This window comes from Cucurbita maxima, unplaced genomic scaffold (genome assembly GCF_002738345.1).
Source record: "Cucurbita maxima cultivar Rimu unplaced genomic scaffold, Cmax_1.0 Cma_Scf00059, whole genome shotgun sequence".
NCBI lineage: Eukaryota > Viridiplantae > Streptophyta > Magnoliopsida > Cucurbitales > Cucurbitaceae > Cucurbita > Cucurbita maxima.
The window spans coordinates 192157-213915 of record NW_019272075.1 but is presented as its reverse complement, the minus strand read 5'-3'; the positions used below and the strand labels follow the sequence as shown (position 1 = coordinate 213915).

At 35.1% G+C, this 21759-nt stretch overlaps 2 protein-coding genes across 2 annotated transcripts; one reads left to right on the top strand and one right to left on the bottom strand.

Annotated features, from left to right (window-relative positions):
* Nucleotides 1-333: 333 nt before the first annotated feature.
* Nucleotides 334-543, top strand: LOC111471849 (jacalin-related lectin 5-like). The gene has a single exon (XM_023117514.1). It carries the CDS (start codon nucleotides 334-336, stop codon nucleotides 541-543), a length of 210 nt encoding a protein of 69 aa, XP_022973282.1.
* A 19746-nt stretch (nucleotides 544-20289) lies between these two features.
* On the bottom strand, nucleotides 20290-20943 carry LOC111471848 (probable transcription factor At1g61730). Its single transcript, XM_023117513.1, has one exon. The coding sequence runs from the start codon at nucleotides 20941-20943 to the stop codon at nucleotides 20290-20292; it is 654 nt and encodes a 217-aa protein (XP_022973281.1).
* Nucleotides 20944-21759: the final 816 nt, after the last annotated feature.

Sequence of the window (21759 nt, the reverse complement as noted above, 5' to 3'; positions counted from 1 at the left end):
TTAGAAATGGGGAGGTCATAGAGAGGATTGTTCACTTTTATTTCTTTTACCTTGAATGTATCCTCAAATACTAAAATTACCAAAAGGAAACTAATATTCCTCGAAAATTTGTAAACCATTTTAGTATTTCGAGATTATTATCAGTCTTCCAAGGACATAAAACTCAATGGCCTCTTCCATCTCCTCTCTTGAGAAATTCCCCAGCATTGTATTTCTATATATATAGAGAGAGAGATAGAGCCTTTCCTCATCTCATTCCACACAACTTTCTTAGAAACTTAAGCCCTTATTGCATCATATCTTCAACACACAACCATCCCCTTTTATCTCGAAATGGATAGCAAAAGTAGCAGCGGTGGTAGCAAAAGCAACGACGGCAGCGCTGGCCAAGCTCATAACTCCACAAGAAGTGGTAGCAATAGCTCTGGGAAGATGGTTGCTCCGGGGAGTGGAGGAACTGCTCATATCTCTCGAGATGCATCTGAGAGTAATCCTCAGGGTTATTTTGCTAACCTCCATGCAGCTCAAAAGAATCAAAAGTAGTGATCCCTTTTGCAAGGTGGCTTATGAAACTATGTAAAACCCTATTATTATAAATGGTGTTGGTAGGTTTTGCCTCTTAATCCAAGTACACTAAACTAAATAATTGAACATAAAATATAATCTAGAGTAAAATTTCTTTTTGAAGGGAAGATCCATAACATCTAAACACTATTAATATAAGATTTCACTGACAATTTTTTTAAACGGGTTCAACCTTCCAAGTTAATCTCTATTGACTTAGAGAGAATTTCACCATTCTTAGCGTATCAAAATTCATAGACAAATCTAGAATCAAATTAGATAGCTAAGCAAAAGAAAATTATAATTTTCTTAAAACACATATAAATGAGTACTACAACCGAGCTTCTTATTCATAATAAATATGTAGTTTTCTATAATATAAATGTGTGATTGTAATTTTAGCATAGTTCTACCAAAAGTATTACAAAAAAAAAAAATTAAAAAATAAACATGAATTTAGAAGAGTCAAACATTTATTTATTTTTATTATTATAAGACTTTTAATTTATTAAACATGAAATTAAGATTTTATAAATTTACTAGAATTAAATTAAAAGATTAAATAAATTCTAAATTTATAATTTCTCTTCCCAATAAACTTGAAAATTTAAGCACTAATTACAATTTAATTTTTAAAAAAATGAAAGGTCGGTCGTCAGTTTCAAAATTTTCAATCTTTATAGAAAATATATCCAATTTAATTGCATGCATTCTTTTATCAATTAATACTTAATTACTTATTAATAGGTTGCTCACATTCTTAAAAAAAAAAATTTGTTTTCATATTTAATAATAATTAATTACAATTCAATCCATGTTATTTTGATTTCTAAATTTTTAAAATTATAAATTTAATCATTCTAATTTTAAATTTTATTCATTAAATTTATAATTTTACTTTTGTATAAGATACGAATTTAAAATTTAAATGTTAAGAATTTCATTAAACATAAAATTGAAAAGTATAATATTTTTAAACATTTAATAAAGTTTCAAAAACACCTTTAAACCTTTTTTAAAAAATAATCTAATTATTAGTTTTGAACCGAAACTATTAATATTATATTTTATAATATTTTGTTTCAAATATATCTTTGAGCTTTCAAGATCTTTTAAGTGTTTAGGATAAATTTTGAGGAGATGCGAAGATAATCTAAAATAAGTAAAAAAAAAACCCTTGAATTTAATGTTTTTTTTTTTTTTTTTTTTTTTTTTTTTTTTTTTTTTTTTTTTTTTTTTTTTTTTTTTTTTTTTTTTTTTTTTTTTTTTTTTTTTGAGTAAAATCTCAATTGGTTTAAATTTTGAAAGTCTATGTTACATTAAGTCTCTTCGGCTCTTTGGTTTAAGTGCGACAAGTTGGACCGTTATATTAAGTCTCTTCACCTCTAATGACTCCGTAGTTTAAGTTTAGAATGTCAAGGTCGTACATTAGTTTAAGTTTGGAAAGTCGGGTCGTTACATTAAGTTTCTTCACCTCTCTTCACATTATGTCGGGTCGTTACATCAAGTTTTTTGAACTTTAAGATATGAAAAAGTGAAACGTTCTTGAGAACTAAAAATTTGTCCTCAAAAAACTCCAAGAGGCATTCTTTTCGTATTAAAATTGGGTGACCAAGAGGCGACCATAAGCCCAGTCTAAAATACCTCTTATTAGATGGATTGCAATAGTCCAGGTTTTGAAGTGACTCGAGTCATGAATCGCAACTTACAGAGGCAAAATGTCTAGAAGACTCGATAAATTTTTCTTTAAGTTTTAAAAGACACATGAAAAAAAAAACATCAATAAATAAATAAAAAGTAAATATATATGTATACTTAAGTTTGTGGAAAAACAATGTCATTGATAAAAGGGTTATACATAAGACCTCATGCAAAAGAAGAACGTAAAAAAGAATCACAATCTCCGAATATAAGCAGGTCAAACTATGATTATTGACCCTCTATAGTTTCATAGGCCCGAAACGCCGAAACGCCTTTGCCATCGATCGTAAGTTCAATTTCCATCTAAAAAAACATGAATGAGTCTATATATATTCAATAAGTAGTCTACTGGTAGATTTCTAAATCAATTTTTTCATATACTTAAATCCAATATGCCCAAGTTGTACCATCAAAGGATGAAATCTGTGTCACTTTAACCAGTTTTTTGTAATGACCTTAGTAAGTTTTCACCTAGTTTAATTTTCATAGTTTTTTATGGTATTGTAGAATCAAAGCTCTCATCGGGTCGTGATATCTCATCACTCAGCTCCTTAAAGTTTTGTATGAGATCTTAGGGTGAAATTCTATTTCTTGTGCCATATAACTACATATCTTGAATCTATGAAGTGCAACTCATACTAGTTCCAACTACTGGTTTAGAAAGACATTATGGAAAAACGGTCAACTATTCCTACCTTATTACAGGAATTAGCTATCAATATCAACTTCCTAATAGACCTCATAATGTCATGCTTATTTAGAGGGAGCGTTCTTTGTGTCGGCTAACACCTAATAGGTAGGATTACGAACAAGGGATTGTTGGAGATCCCATGATCATTTCTGCACATGATATTTTTGTGACATAATAAACTAATCTCAAAATAAAACTCTATTCGTACAGACTCTCGGTAAAATTTTGAATAATCCCTATTCACACTACTAGAAGCTATTAGCTACACTAATAGTTCCCACATTATTAGAAGCTATTAGCTAACACTAATAGTCTCTGTGGACAATCTCATACGAGAGTGACCCCATATACTAGCACTATCATGCAAACCCTTGTCAATCAAAACAAGTTTACGATTAGGGATGAATTGACGAGTTCCATAACCATTCCCACATGGTACCCACGTCATGTTGTATGAAGTTATCGGAAGTTGTTTCCTATTACGTTGTCCATTGTCGAGGGGCTGCTCGCGTCGCTGGTTAGCACGTGGCAACAGTAGGGCGAGCAACGTCGTACAACATCGTCGGGTCAAGGCGCGGGTTTACAATCCAATTCGGGTCATGTCTGCAGGCTGGCTTGCTGAGCTTCGATTTGCGGACCCGTCGGCGAGTTGGTGGGCTACTGGGCCGAGAGGGTTTTGGGCTACAAGCCGATTTGGCTGGGCCAAGGAGGCTTGGGCCTTGAGTCTATGGAGCGGGTTTCTTTTCGAGATTGTTATTTTTTTCTTTTCTGTGACGTCCGACGACGCGTTAGTGCAGTGTGCCTGACCAAGCTAGACCCAGTAGGTACATATACGAGCTTAAAAGAGCTTAAGGTCATATGATGGTTTTAAAGGATAGGTCCCATTATTATACTTGTGTGATTGCATTACTATTTAATTAATTAATTTTCCTTCATTAGGTATAAGTCGTTCTACTATCTATAGTTGAACTCTTATGAACGTTAAGACAAGTCGAGTCCATGGATGTAGTCATTACAAATAAGTCGATCATTCATGATCATTCACGATTAAAAGATATTGAATCAAAGTACTAATGTTTTCCTTCCGAACTAATAATAAGAATGTTTTTAAAAGGATATTTTAAATTTTTACTTAAAATTTAAAGATATTATTGAAACTTCAAACCTAACCATACAAATTTAAACAAAATTTAATACACTCCACTTTCAATTTTGTATATAATAGATCGGTTAATTTTAAAAAAATTTAAAAATTTAATGATTAAATTGAATTTATAATCTAATCACTATTAAATATAAAAACCAGAAAGTGAGCAACCTATTAGTAAGTAATTAAGTATTAATTATTAATAAAAGTAGGCATGCAAATTTTGAAACTGAGGACGGACCTTTCAATTTTTTTTTAATTAAATTGTAATTGGAGTTTTAAATTTTCAAGTTTATTGGAAAGAGAAACTATAAATTTAGACTTTATTTAATCTTTTAATTTAATTCAAATAAATTTATTAAATTTTAATTTCATAATTAATAAATTAAAATTAATAATAAACTCTAAAAATTAATTCACTATTTTAAGTTTATCTATCAATGGTCTCACTATTTGTCAGTGATAATTATCAATTATCTAAATAAATCACTACTTAATACATTAAATTATTTATTAATGTCAATTAGTAATATACTTATATTTCATTTTTAGTCCATTCTATCCCATCCTAGTCAATAAAATATAAATTCTCATCTTAAAATTGAATTAAAAATAAATATCTCTCTTCTAATTAGTAATATACTTTTTTTTTTAATACTTTACTTAAATTAGCTTTATATTATGTAAAATTATATATTTATTATGAATAAGAAGCTTGATTCTAGTAATCATTTATATTTGTTTTTATTACTCATTTTCTTTTGTTTAGTTATTTAATTTAATTCTAAATTTGTTTATGGCTTTTGATATAGTAAGTCAATAAGCTTGACTTGAGTCATAAAATTTTGAGCCATTATTCATGTGTGGTTGAACAAATTGAGAAAAATTGTCATGATTTCTCTTCTATTAAGAGTCAAAACCAATGCCATCAGTATAATTGTGAATATGAAAAATGATTTAAAACTCTATCAAAAGAATCGCCATTTAGAAATTAAAATTGGTGACAAACTCGATAAGTATGATTTTTGTTTAGATGAACAGAGATTATCCGAAGGCAAATCTTTATTTATAATAATAGTTTACATAATTTCGTAAGCCAACTTATAAAAGGGATACTACTTTTGATTCTTTTCAGCTGCATGAAGGTTATCAAATGCATTAAGGGGTTGGTAGGAATACCTTCTTAGGTAACATTTATGAATGAGCAAACATGATTTATGTGTTAAAGACAGTTGATAGATATATTTTCCTAGTAGAGCATGCACCAAGATCACAGTTAAGGTTAGGACAGGGCGTATAGGTAGTGTGGTTTACATGTAGAACTAGAAATTAGACCTATGTACACCCAGGGATTGGTTAAGCCGAGGGGAAAACCTAGAATGCTATGTATTTAGAAAATGGAGTTTAAACCGCATGAATACCCCTAAGAACTTAGTAGACCTCCACGATGTCTTAACATGATTTAAGTAGCTTACAAAATCACGAAACTAGTTGAGTTACTATTGAGTGTAAAGTCGGGTTAGGGCTGACGCTCTAATCCTGTTAAACCAGTTCTTGAAAAGAACTAGGGACTACATGGATAGTTAGCTCAAGACTTGGACCCCTGTTAAGTGTAGAAATAAGCGAACTTGTAAACCAGTCCTGATTGGACTAGAGACTACACGGGTAGGTGTTAGGATGAGAGCCTCTATTGAGTGTAAAAACGAGTCAAGGCCGACACTGTGGCTTTGTAAATCAATTTTGGAAGAGATTAGAGACTACATAGGTAGGTGGTTTAGTATGAGCACGTCTATTGAGTGTAGGAACATGTCAAGGCCGATGCCATGAAGCACCATAAACCAATTTCAAATAGGGACTAGGGACTACATGGGTAGACGATCAATGAGAAATTAATTGAAATTTTGAGACCTATGCAGTAGCTTAGAGCACTGTAAGGGTGAACCCAAACTTCTTATAGACCAAAGGAAATTCGTGGGAACCTACTAGGAGAAGGAAGTGATGAGAGCCTTGTTGCTTATTGAGTATATTTTCATACTCACCCCTTTTCCTTTTCTTTTTTAAGTATTGATCGAGGTGGAGAGGTGCTCGAGAGCTGCATTGTCACAGAGAGGTGTCGTTCTGGATCGAGAGTCCATTTTTTACATTTTGAAGTCTTTTTTATTTTATTTTATAGTTTTCCCGTTTGTAAAGTGTTGTACATCTTTGTCTTATATTTGAATTTAATCTTGTATTTAATTTTGGTGTTGTTGACTATTTGTATTTTTATTTAAATTTTATCCAATCATTATCTTTTATTTTATTTTTATTTATTTTCACTTTCATCTTATTAGTCTCGATTCAATTTTTTGAACCCTCGAAAATCGGGGTGTGACATAAAGAGTGCTAGTTAATAGAATCATGTCTCATGTGACCCATGACCTTTCACCACGCGGTGCTTTCCAAGGCCCATGTTTTCCACTTTGAGGTGGGATGCCTTACACCATGTATTTCTTAGCAGGATGTCATGTTCGACTTCATGTTTTTCTTCACCAAGATGAGATGCCCTACACCATGTTAGGGGGATGTCATGTTCGACTTCATGTTTTTCTTCACCAAGATGAGATGCCCTACACCATGTTAGGGGTACCCTAGTCACAATTGCAGGATGTCATGTTCTTTGTTTTGCACTGAACATGTGACCTTTTTTTTATCTTTCATGGGGAGTAATCTAGGGCCATATTTGGGAAAGCTACAAGAAGAGATGCCCTACACCATGTTAGGGGTACCCTAGTCACAATTGCAGGATGTCATGTTCTTTGTTTTGCACTGAACATGTGACCTTTTTTTTATCTTTCATGGGGAGTAATCTAGAGCCATATTTGGGAAAGCTACAAGAAGAGATGCCCTACACCATGTTAGGGGTACCCTAGTCACAATTGCAGGATGTCATGTTCTTTGTTTTGCGAGATGCCCTACACCATGTTAGGGGTACCCTAGTCACAATTGCAGGATGTCATGTTCTTTGTTTTGCACTGAACATGTGACCTTTTTTTATCTTTCATGGGGAGTAATCTAGGGCCATATTTTGGAAAGCTATAAGAAGAGATGCTCTACACCATGTTAGGGGTACCCTAGTCACAATTGCAAGATGTCATATTCTTTGTTTTGCACTGAACATGTGACCTTTTTTTATCTTTCATGGGGAGTAATCTAAGGCCATATTTGGGAAAGCTACAAGAAAAGATGCCCTNGGATGTCATGTTCTTTGTTTTGCACTGAACATGTGACCTTTTTTTATCTTTCATGGGGAGTAATCTAGGGCCATATTTTGGAAAGCTATAAGAAGAGATGCTCTACACCATGTTAGGGGTACCCTAGTCACAATTGCAAGATGTCATGTTCTTTGTTTTGCACTGAACATGTGACCTTTTTTTATCTTTCATGGGGAGTAATCTAAGGCCATATTTGGGAAAGCTACAAGAAGAGATGCCCTACACCATGTTAGGGGTACCCTAGTCATAATTGCAGGATGTCATGTTCTTTGTTTTGCACTGAACATGTGACCTTTTTTTATCTTTCATGGGGAGTAATCTAGGGCCATATTTTGGAAAGCTATAAGAAGAGATGCTCTGCACCATGTTAGGGGTACCCTAGTCACAATTGCAAGATGTCATGTTCTTTGTTTTGCACTGAACATGTGACCTTTTTTTATCTTTCATGGGGAGTAATCTAAGGCCATATTTGGGAAAGCTACAAGAAGAGATGCCCTACACCATGTTAGGGGTACCCTAGTCATAATTGCAGGATGTCATGTTCTTTGTTTTGCAAGATGCCCTACACCATGTTAGGGGTACCCTAGTCATAATTGCAGGATGTCATGTTCTTTGTTTTGCACTGAACATGTGACCTTTTTTGGGGTACCCTAGTCATAATTGCAGGATGTCATGTTCTTTGTTTTGCACTGAACATGTGACCTTTTTTTATCTTTCATGGGGAGTAATCTAGGGCCATATTTTGGAAAGCTATAAGAAGAGATGCTCTAGACCATGTTAGGGGTACCCTAGTCACAATTGCAAGATATCATGTTCTTTGTTTTGCACTAAACATGTGACTTTTTTTGGTCTTTCATGGGGAGTACTCTAGGGCCATATTTGGGAAAGCTACAAAAAGAGAGTAAACTACCTTAGCCATGAATCACGAACCTCCTAAGACCTCCTACGATACAACATGCTCATGACCCAGACTACGTTGCTTTGAACATATGAAGCTTTGAGCGTAAGTATTCAGATTATGTTGCTTGGAACATATAAAGCCTTAGGCATAGATATTCAGGCTACATCACAGGGCAAGCTTGGATGCAGAATCAGACTACATCACTTAGAACGTATGAAGCCTTGGATGTAGGTTGTCAGACCATATCGCAAGCAAGCCTTAGATGCAGCTTTAGACTATGTCGCTTAGAATGTATTAAGCCTTGGACACAGGTTGTCAAGTTCATGACTAGTATTGTAAATCCTAAGGCAAGTATCTTGAAGAATAAACGAAGAACAGGACAAGAACCTAAAAGGTAACCAAGAACAAGACAACGATCCAGAACTAGAACATTGATCAAGATCCAAGTTCTGAAGACTAGAACCCAGAACCATAGTAGTAAGGTCATCAGGCAAGACCTTGACAAGAACTCATAACTTAGGAACAAAACATAAGGGTTCAAGTACTTACAACAAGGACAAGACAAGAAAAGAAAAGAGTGTGGTACCCTAGCATAACAAGAACACAATTAAGAGCCTACAAGTAGACTACTCAATGAGTCTTTGAAGTCACCTCATGTTTTCTATGTTTTTCAGGTAAATAAGAGCTGATTGAGGTCAGGAGCGGACTCTGAAGCAGGTGTTATAGACAAGCTTCACCCATCGTCCTTCACACATTTTTGTTTTAAATATTATGTGTCCACTCCTTATTTTGTGTTTTAACTATTGTATTGTGTTTTAACTACTTATGTATGAACACTATTTTGTTATAATACAAATATAATGTATATTATGTTTTCAGTTCTCCTTGCTTTATTTCACGAAAAATTTGTCCGTCTTTTTATAATCATGAGACTCTGTCTTTACAAAGTAGGCTACTTACTGAGTCTTCGACTCATTCCATGTTTTTTATGTTTTCAGGTAAACAAGGAGCTGATTGAAGTCTGGAGCAGACTTTGGAACAGGTGCCATAAACAAGTGATAAGAAATCCGCCCAAGGGAAAGCTATGATACCAAATGATAAGGAATTACTACAAGAGAAGTAAAATTCGGATTATCTTGTTGATCGAATATGTCAAGACAAAAACACTTGTTTGAGATTCGAATCACTCAACAAGCAAGATCCATCATGTCTAGCTCGAATGATTCTAAAAATGTAATCTAAACGGAGCCATAATGATAAATAATGACGGAATGGGAAAGTAAAATTTAGATTATGTAACACCCAAAAAATAAAGGGAATTAGCTCCAACAAGAATAAGCGGCTAATGTAAGACCGAAAGGATCAAAGGAAATAAATTAAATTATTAAGGACAAGGGTCTTAAGAAAGTCACTCCTATACCCTAACAAGTAATCTTAATAAGTTAAAGCCTTTAGAAAGGGATTGGGAAGGAAAGATGAAAAGGACAAAAATGTCATTTTTCCAATTATCAAGGATCTTTTCAAATTTTTAGTTATTTATGTAAAGGAATTTCAAGATGAGTAAGAAGGGAAAAATGACTAAAAGATGAATTTTTAGAAAAATTATGAGTTTTTCAGGAAAAATATTCGAAAAGTGGTAAACTACGAAAAATGCCCCTAAATATTTGGATAATTACGAATATGCCATTTTGACAAGAATCAGATTATTAATAGTGACCATCTGCACAAAATTCTTCAAATCTCAAATTTCAACGGTTGGATCTCCTCCAAAATTGGATATAATTCAGAATACTCACAGATCATCGCATCCAATGGCTAGGATTCAAAACCAAGATCTGTAAGGCTCTAATCGGAGCATATAATTCCAGCAGAAGATCCAGAAAACTCAAGAATGGAACTTATGGTGATTCTGGATGTTTCAATGGCAATGGATCATCCATTGATAAACTATGGATCACTGGAAACTGATAAGAGCAAGAAGCGAGCTTAATCGAGTCCTCAATCGAGTGTTACGAGCGTTTAGATTTTTGGTCTCCTATCTCAGATTTCTTTCAAATTCGAGAGAAATTCTTCACCATTTATTTTCAAACTTGTTCCTAAAGTTTCTAAACAAGACTACCCATAAGTTCTATGTAGGAATTGAGTGCTGAAAGTGCCTAAAAACCATTCCCCCAATCCAATTTGCCATTGAAGAGCTTCAAGAAAAACTTGAAAATCCAATCCGAGGATCTACGATAATTCGTCTAGCAAGAACGATCCCAATCAGTTTCTACACCTCCAAAGAATGTTTCCACAAAAGACCATGAAAATAAATAACCTAAGGGGCATGCCCAATTGAAGAAAATTCGTTTCGTGTAGAATTTGGGGGTAAGTATCGAATTCCTATCTAGGGTACCTTTTCCTTCAAATTGAGGATTTTTTAGCTTCAGAGGAAGAAGTTGAGTAACTTGGATGAAGAAATTGAGAGCTGAACATCGTAGAACGAGCTACTCAAGAGAACAAAAATCTGGTGTTTCAAGTGAGTTGCAGACCAAGAACGATTTTTGGAAATTAAGGTCTCACACTCAAAGACGTTCCTCCAAACCAATTCCTTTAGCTTGAGAAAAGGATATAAAAGAAGTTCTATGAAGAAATCGGGCCTTGAAAACCCCTAGAATCGGCTACCCAATAAGAAATCCTCTATTTTTGCTCTAGTGAGAAATCAGTTTTTGGACAAATTTTGGAGGTGAATATCTTAGGCTACAATCCACGTAAAGGTATCAATTCCTAGATTTCCTTGTAACACCATCTTTAAGTTTCATGAAAAAATCGAGGGGAGAAACAATATAAATGGAGTTGTGGAGGATGATTTAAAGATGGCAGAACAAAGGACGCGCGCGTCTTCTTCATGTCCAAAGGAAGAAGACGATGACGTGGCCGGTTCAGTTGAACCGATCAGGTTAACTCAAATTCCAACCTTTCCTCATGAAAAATTTTATGGTTCCAGAAACTAGACACAATAAGGAGTCTGTAGAAGAAAATTTGAAGTAATTCGGATACCAGAAGCTTAAGAACGAAAGTCGTGCATCAACGACGAGGTAAGTTGCCACCTTGGAATTTTCTTAAGAAATACTTATAGCAATCCCTTGGATTTTTATATAAATTCTAAACGTAATATGAATAAAGAATATATGAAAGAAAAACCCAAAGAACCGTGAGTTAAGGCCTTGAACTGGTCAAATTACTCGAGATTTAACTAACGTTAAAATAACCAACTAAAAGGACTCTGATTCCTATGAAATTTTAAAGCTAAGAATATTATAGCATGTTGAGATTATATATAAAACTTGGTGGTTATTGGAGAAGGATAAGTAGGTAAACCAAGAAATGGTGAAAAATGATCATAATGCCCCTAAGAATATCTACCTTTGATTTATGACCTAGATGACCTCCAAATGCTACGAAACTCGGTAGTAGGCCTTATTTGTTAAGTAGCAAAACCAAGAATTAGGGGATAAAATGACAAAAATTCCCCTAAGACTACTTATGATAATTCAAAATATATACGTTCTCCAAATGATGTGCTACTTCTTATAAGGTCTATTCCTAAAGAAAAGAAGGTATGTTCAAGAGTTCAAGTTAATTGGAGTAAGCTTGGAACCTAAACCAAGTTAGGACCCAAGAAATGCCTAAACGAAACACCTCAAGACTCTAGACCCTTTTAGAATCCTCTAAGGAATTCATTATGAATCTATGACTTTCTACAACAGTTGAAGCTTGTTATTATGATGGGTTCATATGTTTACGAATGCATGTTACAACTTATGCCTCTAGGAGTTATGATGCTTAGAAACTTACAAGATTGAGAACCAAGAACAATACCACACAAGCTCTACAACTACCAAAGTAGGAAGAATGCTAGGTACCACTCAAGGATAAGGGACCAAGGTCCTGAGACACATAAATTCAAGAGTGCTAGGTAATACTCTAACCATGTCCAAAGTGACCCATGACCACCCACCACATGGTGCTTTTACAGACCCAAGTTTTCCTCTTCTAGGTGGGATGCCCTACACTATATTTCCTTTGCAAGATATCATGTTTGACCTCATGTTTGTCTCACCTAAATGAGATGTTCGACACCATGTTATGGGTACCTAAAGATTTGCAAAATGCCATGTTCATGTATGCACCTGTAAGGACCGGGCTGACGCGATGGCTCTAAAAGGCGGGTAAATTTTTCTTTCTTGATAAAACCATTAAATTTTAAAACATAATTTACATTATACCAAAATAGTGTGCGCACATTAGTAATTTAAAATACAACATAATAGTTAAAAGATAGAATAAGGAACTGACGCAAAACATTTTAAAACAGAAGAGTTGAGGATGACAGGTGAGGTTAGTCTATGGCACCTGCTCTAGAGTCCGCTCCCGACCTCAACCAGCTCCTTATCACCTGGAAAAAAAATGGAGAATAAGGAATGAGTACAAGACTCAGGCTCTTAATCGTGTCCTTGATATGCTAGGGTACCACATTCTTTGTTCTTGCTTGTTCTTGATCTTGTTCTTGATCTTGTTATTGATCTTGTTCTTGTTGTAAGTACTTAGGCCCCTCTAATTCTTATTCTTGACTTGGGGTTCTTATCTTGATCTTTCTTGAGGACCTTGGTCCTTGAATCCTAAAACCTTGGTTTTCCTTTAAGGGTCTTAGTACTATGGTTTTTGGTTCTTGGTTCTTTGTTCCTGGTTCTTGTTCTTAGAACTAGGATCTTGATCCTTGGTCTAGTCCTTGATCTTTCTCTTGTTCTTGGTACTTTCTTGGTTATTGTTCTGTTCTTTCTCCAAGACACTCCCCTTAGGATTTACGGCACTAGACATGCGCCTGACAATCCTGTGTCCAAGGCTTCATGCGTTCCAAGCAACACAGCCTTAACCTACGTCCAAGACTTCATGCGTTCCAAGCGACGTATTCTTACCGCATCTTAGAGCTTACCCTTCGATACGGTTTGCTTAACCTATGCCCAAGGCTTTATGCGTTCCAAGCGGCATAGTCTGAAAACCTACATCTAAGGCTTCTTACGTTCCAAGCGATGTAGTCTTAATACTGCATCAAGGGCTTGCTCTATAATACAGTCTGCTTACCTACGCTCAAGGCTTCATGCGTTCCAAGCAACATAGTCTAAGTCATGAGCATGCTGTACAGTAAGAGGTCTTAGGAGGTTCTTGATTCGTGGCTAAGGTAACTTACTCTCTTCTTGTTCCTCTATGACCTTAGACTACTCCCCTTGATAAATCATAAAGGTCACTTGCTCGGTGCATACTTAAACATGACATCCTGCAAGTTTGCAGGGCATCTCTTCTAGGTGAGGGAAACTTGAGGCATGTCATCCTGCAAAGGAAACATGGCGCAGGGCATCCCACCTAGAAGAGAAATTCTTGGGCACCGCTTGGTGGGAGCTCATGGGTCACTTTGGACATGATTAGAGTATTACCTAGCATTCTTGAGTTTCTATTTCTGAGTTTGGGGACCTTGGTCCCTCGTCCTTGAGTGGTACCTAGCATTCTTCTTACTTGGGTAGTTGTAAAGCTTGTGTGTTGTTGTTCTTGGTTCTTACTCTTGTAAGTTTCTAAGGTCCTTAATTTCTTGAAGCATAAGTTGTAACTTGTATTTGTAACCATATGAACCCATCTTAGCGTAAGTTGTTCTAAAAGGTCATAGATTCCTAATGAGTTCTTTAGAGGGTTCTAGAAGAGTCTAGAGTCTTATGGTGTTTCCTTTAGGTGTTTCTTGGGTCCTAACTTGGTTTAGGTTCCAAACTTACTCCAATCAACTTGAAACCTCAAACTTATCATGTCCTTCATAATCGAACTTATAAGAAGTAGCAAATCATTCGGAGCACGTATAGACCTTGAAATCTCATAAGTGACCTAGGGGCATTTTGGTCATTTTACCCTTAATTCTTGGTTTTATTACTTAACGTGTTCCAATGGCTCTCAAACTTTAAAAAATCATCAAACATCATAAAATAAGATCTACTTCAGGGTTTCATAGCATTTTGAGGTCATCTAGGTCATGAACCGTAGGTAGATATCCTTAGGGGCATTATGGTCATTTTGCTCCGTTTCTTGGTTTACCTACTTATCCTTATCCAATGACCACCAAAATTCGTATATAACCTCAACATGCTATAATATACTCAACATTAAAATTTCATAGGCAGCGAAGTTCATCTAGTGGGTTATTTTATCGTTACCTAAATCCTGAGCAATTTGTTTAGTTCAAGGTCTTAACTTACGGTTCCTAGGGTTTTTCTTTCATTTATCCAAATTTCATACTTGGTTTAGGGTTCATATGGAAATCCAAGCGATTCCTACAAGTATTTCTTAACAAAAAGTCCAAGGTGGCTACTTACCTCGTTGTCGACGTTCGGGACCTCCGTTCTTGAGCTTCCGGTATCCTAATTACCACAAATTTCCTTCCACAGACTACTTATTGTGTCGAATTTCTGGAACCATAAATTTTTTCATGAGAATCGATCTTGAAGGGGGTTAAAATTGAGAAAAACTGAGAGAAGGTCGAGTTTTGGGTTGACATGGCCGGTTCAACTAAATCGGCCACGTCATCGTCTTCTTCCTCTAGACGGGAAGAAGACGCGCGCGACTATTCGCGCTGCCGTCTGTAACTCGCCCTCCCCAGCTCCTATCACACTGTTTCTCCCCTCAATTACTTCATGAAACTTAAAGCGGGTGTTACAAGGAAGAGTTAGGGATTTATTTCGTACCTTTTCATGGATCGTAGCCTAAGATATTTGCTTCCAAAGTTCGTCCAAAATATGATTTCTCGTCGGAGTAAAAACAGAGGATTTCTTATTGGGTAGCTGATTCTAGGGGTTTTCAAGGCTCAATTTCTTCACGAAACCTCTTCCTTATTTTTCCCTCAAGATAAAGGAATTGGTTTGGAGGAATGACGTTGAGTGTGGTATCTTAATTTTGAGGAACCACACTCTGTCTTCAAGTTACCCGACACCTTCAATTTTTGATCTCTTGAGTATCTTGTTCTACAATGTTTCAACACTTGATTTGTTCATCAAAGTTACTCATATTCTTCCTCTGAAGCTAAAGGAATTCTTAATTTGAAGGAAAAGATGTCGTAGGTAGGAATTCGACACTTACCCCCAATTTGAACTCCAAACGGATTTTCTTCAATTGGGAATGTTTGTGAGGTTATTTCTCTTCTTCGTCTTCTTTGAAAACATTCTTTGGAGGTTCAGAAACCTATTGGGGTCGTCCTTGCTCAAAGAATACTTGTGTATCCTCAGATTGGAATTTTGAGTTTTCCTTGAAGTTCTTCAATGGCGGATTGGATTGGGGGAATTGTTTCTAGGCACTTTCAGGACTCTATTCCTTCATAGAACTTGTGGGAATCTTGTTTAGAAGCTATGGGAACAAGTTTGAAAGAAAATGGTCGAGAATTGCTCTCGAATTTAGAAGAAACCCGAGAGTAGGAGACCCAAAATCTAAACACTTATTGCCAACGACTGGGAGCTCGACCTTTCTCGATTTTTGTTCCAAACGATTGCCCCAACTTCAGGATTTATAGGCGAAATTTAAACTGACATTGGGAGCTCCAGAATCGTCATGAACTGTCGGTTGGATTTTTTAAAAAATCCGTTGGAAATATATACTCTGATCAAAGCCTCACCGACCTTGGTTTTGAATCGTAGCCGCTGGATGTGATGATACATGGGTGTTCTAGAATATATCCAAGTTTGGAGGCGATCCAACGGATGAGAGTCGAGATTCGAAGGCTTTTGTGTAAAATGCACTGTGAAGGTTCTGATTCTTGAGCAGAATGGAAAATCTGTAATTATCCAGCAAATCTGTAATTATCCTTAACTTCAAGGGTATTTTGGTAATTTGCTCAAAAATCCATAATTTTCCTAAAAATTAGTCATCCCTTGTTGGTCATTTCCCCCTTCTCGATCATCTTGAAATTCCTTCGAAACTAAAAATCTAAAAAGATCCTTGATAATTGGAAAAATGACCTTTTCGTCCCTTTCGCTTACACTTTCATTCCAAATCATTCTCCAAAGATTATCCTTAAGATTACTTCTTAGGGTATAGAAATGACTTACTAAGACCAACCCCTTTCCTTGCTTAATCCTCATAATTTCTTTCCTTGGATCTTTTGGGTCTTACATAGGTGGCTTTCCTTCATTTCTGGGGTATTACAGCACCGGTCACGTGACCTTTATGGTCTATCATAGGGAGTAGTCTAGGGCCACGATAGAACAAGAAGAAAGTCAGTTACCTTAGCTCATAATCAAGAACCTCCTAAGACCTCCCACAGTACAACATGCTCATGACTTAGACTACGCTGCTTGGAATGCATAAAGCCATGAGCGTAGGTATTCAGATTATGCCGCTTGGAACGCAGAAGCCTTGGGCATATGTTTTCAGACTGTATCGTGGAGCTAGCCCTAAGATGCGGGTTCAAACTAGGTCGCTTGGAATGCATGAAGCCTTAGAGAAAGGTTAAGATTGTGTCGCTTGGAATGCATGAAGCCTTGGACACAGGTTGTCAAGTTCATGACTAGTACCATAAATACTCTACTCAGTAAGTCACCCCACTGTTGGGGTTAGAAATGCAAACACATGCAACATATGAGCGGGAAACTTTTCATAAACTTTACTTGGTCTTGGGTGCTTTTCTATTTTAGGTAGGGTTGGATGTGTGGCACTCCTTCACACACGGCCCATGTACGCGTACATGGACCCACTAGGTGGACTCGTATACCCCCTGGGCCTAGCTTGGTCAGGCACAACGTAGTACACGTTGTCGGATACGACATAACAAAAAAGGGCCTACATGATATCATGGCGAACATAAATATCGTATTTCATTCTTTCATAACATAAAGGGGAATTATCCCGATGCAAGTGGGTTTGTCGTTGGATGAACTGCTTTGCTGATATTGACCCTAAAAAAGAAAAGGTAGGTACAGCTAGTCCGTGAACACTCAACCATCGCACTGTAAAAATAGGATAAGTTTTATCAATAGTCATTTGTTTCTCCTAAAAAAATCTACTAAATTCATCGAGTTGTTCCAAAGAATCAAAACGGCCAGTTATTAATGGAATTCCTTTGTCGGCTCTCTGTAAAATATTCATTTGGACGAGGGCTTCCAAAAACATCGTAAGCTAAACCCGTGCTGACGAATAACAACCCTGCAACATGCATGAGATCCCTTTAATTCCCATCTTAACATCTCTTCTGACACAACCCTCTAGTCTCATCTCTTTGTTACATTAAGTATCACATGTTCATTGGATATTTATATTAATATCATTTTCATGCTCTTAGGGTTGTGTCCTATGTCAGTCTATCAACATGATGCAATATGGCACTCGTCATCATATGACATGCTTAATATAGAAAACATCAACATATTAAGTCAAACGTCATGCAATCACCATACTCATCATATCGCCATAAATTGCATCAAGCATATCAAGTACGTCATATATCGAAATATATATATTACGCACATCATCATGCATCATAACTCATCATCATCATAACTCATACATCATATATACTAGTATACGACATTGTACAAATCTTTTTATACTCACTCCTTTCCCCTTTATTTTTCAGGTGTTCACAGGTTGTCCATGGAGGTGGAGGAGTGTTCGAGAACTGTGCGTTTACAGAGGGGGGTCGTTCTAGAGCATTAGTTCATTTTTACCTTTTAGAGTCTTGTTGGCTTGTATTTCAAACTCGTTTCCCACGTTCTAATATTTTAAACATGGGGTTTAATTTTGTAGTTAATTTTTAGTATTGTTGGCTTTCTTTTCTAATTTAAATTTATCGAATTTTTTATGTTTTATTTTATTTATATATCTTTTCTATCTCCCCCATCTAATTATCCCCTCTTATTTTATTTTACTTTTAAATTTATGAATTGACACCACATTCCATATAAGAGCTACATAATTATTTTATTTTATTTTCTAATTCTGCCTCTTATCTTTTTGAATTTAAAATGATGAAGGATGATAAATTTAGTTATCGGATGTGGCGTCAATTCATTCATGTAGTTCTTATAACTCAAGTGTCACATGTCGATAAACTCTTACGAATCATCGTACAATGAGATGTTTCATTTTGATACTATATATAATGCCTCAAGCCAAAGATTTAAAATTCAAATTTGACTCTAGATCATTACCCTACATTCTCGACAATTTTAGGTGAAGACAGTAACGATTTAAAGAACCCTCAACAAAGAGGTTTTGATTCGTTGATTGGTGAGAATTTAAATGGAGATTGGTAATATTGTTTTGGGGGGTTTTCTTCATTGAGAAATAGGCTACCTAATTGTTGTCTCAATTTGTGAGAAGAACCACCCTAAGTCGTGGTTGGAGTTCTCCCAAGGTGAGGTGAGTTCTTAAGATTTTGTTTTTTTGGTCGATTAAGTTCATTTTTCTATGTTTTTGAGCTGATTACAACTCTATTAATATATAAAATATGGTTTTATGACATAATTGAGAGATATTGGAGAACTTTAAAAAGAGAAAAACCCTAATTTCTGGAAGGAGCTGACTAGATTTCCTCTAAAACATGACTAGAAATTCCGTACTAAGTTGCATTTAATCACAGAAAGAAAAAACATTTCCTTTTTCTTTTTCTTATCTTGTGCAAGACATACTTGATGATGACGGGGCATCGACGGTGAGACCATGGAATATGTCAAGCCTACATCGTAGGCTAGTCTGCAAGATCTGTAACCTAGAGCTCTGATACCAACTGTAACAGTATGACTAAGATACGTTCAAGAAACGATATGGTTAGGATGCATTCCCGTAACGGTAAGACTAGGATATGTTCATGAAACAATATGATTTAGGATATGTTGGAGAATGATATGACAAAGGTATGTTCATGAAATGATACAACTCTGAGATATATAAGGACGATAAGACTATGACAAGTTTAGAAAACGATATGGCTAGGACATACATATGGAAACGATATGACTACTCAATATTTACGAAATGATATGATTATGATATGACATATGAGTGATGGATATATATATATATATATAGTGATATGATATGAAAATGATATAAAATATGACATGTTCATGTAGGATATATTGTGATGCGATATGTTATGGTATGATATGTATACGATGAAAATTGTTATGTTTGGAAGCATTAAACGTTATGATTTGACATATTTATGTAATTTGAATGGTATGATATGATTGACATGCAAAACGACGAACTAGCATGAAATAACTCCCCAACGTATGCATGAAAGATATGATAAATGATATGAAAAATGATATAAAAAACGATGTGATATGTACGAAATGCCAGCAGAATTGTATTTAAATATAATGAAAATGGAAAAGTATTAGGACCTCATACATTAATGCCGCTCATTATATTTCCGCATAAGAGATGAGTATAATACGATAATAACGACTCAGAATATGTAGAAATTTAGGCCGTTACACCTTATAATCTTTCTCATGAGATAGATGCATTAATTGATTAAGTGGTAAGGTGAGAAAGGTGTGTAAATTTTAATTTCGTATTCCTTAAATTCTTTATTATTATTTGATTTTGTCCATAAATAAACCAATCACATCCATTGCTACCATAATTAACCCATTCATACATTCATGCCAATTCTCTACTTATGGAATCTATTATTATGCCTTCATTTCATTCTTTCATTTTAAGGAATAAAATTATAATTTTTTTCTTTATTATTATTATTAATATCAGGCTAATTGATAATCAAAATCATACCATCTCTATAGTTTTGGTCATATTTTTTTAACTGCCAAAATAAATTCTATATTAATATTTTTCTTAGACATAAATTCAAATGAATACACGTAGAAGAAATTCGTGGACTTAATCGTTCGTAAAATTCATTTAAAATAAATGTAACATTGATCATAATAACAAAAATTTCAAAAGAATTAGAACGACCTAATCTATCTTTAGAGATACACGAGAGGGAAATAAAAAATTAATTATTATGTGAAGACTTTGTAAACAACAATTCCATAAGCTTACCATTAAACTTGGACTTCTTAGACAAAAGCTCAATGTACATAAGCAACTGAACTTCCCACTCTTTCTTAAAATGTTCCAAACACGAAGGCGTTAAACAATCGATATCGATATCCATTTCTTCCAGATACTCCAAGAATCCTTTTGCATACTTCATCCCACCTCCATTGCTTTTGCTTCTCCTAGCTCCCCATATTCTCTTTGACAACATAAACACCTCAAATTCATGATACTCCGAGAATTTCAAATCATTCTCTTTCTTTCGACACTCGTTCTTCAGATATTCCTTTTTGAATCGGTCGATTTTGTTACTCGTTTGATGCATCGACACTTGGTTGTTGCTTAATCTCTTCTTCACAAACTCATAGAAGGCCTTGGAGTATGAAGCATTGCTTCCTCCGAATTCGTAGAGTTGTTGCAACACAATGATTTCATCTTCTTCTTGCCACTCCAATACTCTCCTTTTTATTCTCTTTTTGATGCTATGGTTGTTGCTCTTTGATTGCTCCTCTGATTCTTCGCTACTTTCCTCTTCTATTTTGTACTTTGAATCTGAATTGTCTTCACTTGAATAAGAATTCAACGTTCTTGAATGGCGTTTAGAAGCCATAAACAAATACTTTGGAAGACTACAACCAAAAACCAAAACGCATACCAATCAAATTCACATACACAAATGATATCGATCACAAAGATTTGATACCTATGTCACTTAGCTACGTTCTATGTTTCATTATATTTATATGGAAATTTTATTTTTCTTAAACAACATGCTTAAGATTATATTTGAACAAGGAAAGTATATTAAAAAAATCCAAACTTAATTACCCTTTCAGAATTCATGTCAACGCTCTACTTATGAGAAAGCTGCGTGAGAAAGCTGTGTGTAATCATGGTGCGTTTATGATGGCACCAAACCAATGGATTCCTTCTTCCAAAACACTCCAACGTCCACTTCGTCTCTCCAATTCAGACACTTCCCTTTTGGTCTCTATCAACCAATCTTCTTCTTCCCTACTTACCCTTCAAATCCACTCTCCTCGCTCCCTCCCTCCGAAAGATGAAGTGGCTATATTGGTAATTTCCAACCTTCCTCTTTTATCCAATTTCTTTTGTTAAGTTTTATCAAAATTATACCATCAATTTCAAAGCATCGGCTAGAGATGGTAACAATCCCAACCATCCCACTACAGCAATTAATCCAATTAAAATTTGATAGTATTCAAATTAGTGAGTTGATGGGAATTTTTTAGTTGAAATTAGTAGATGAATTGAGCCCAATTAAAAGGTGAAAATTTCATGAAAATGATGGGATAATAATAGATTACACAAGTAGAGTGTTGGCATGAATGTGTGAGTGGGTTAGTTATGGTAGCAATGAATGTGATTAGTTTATTTATGGACAAAATCAAATAAAATAATGATA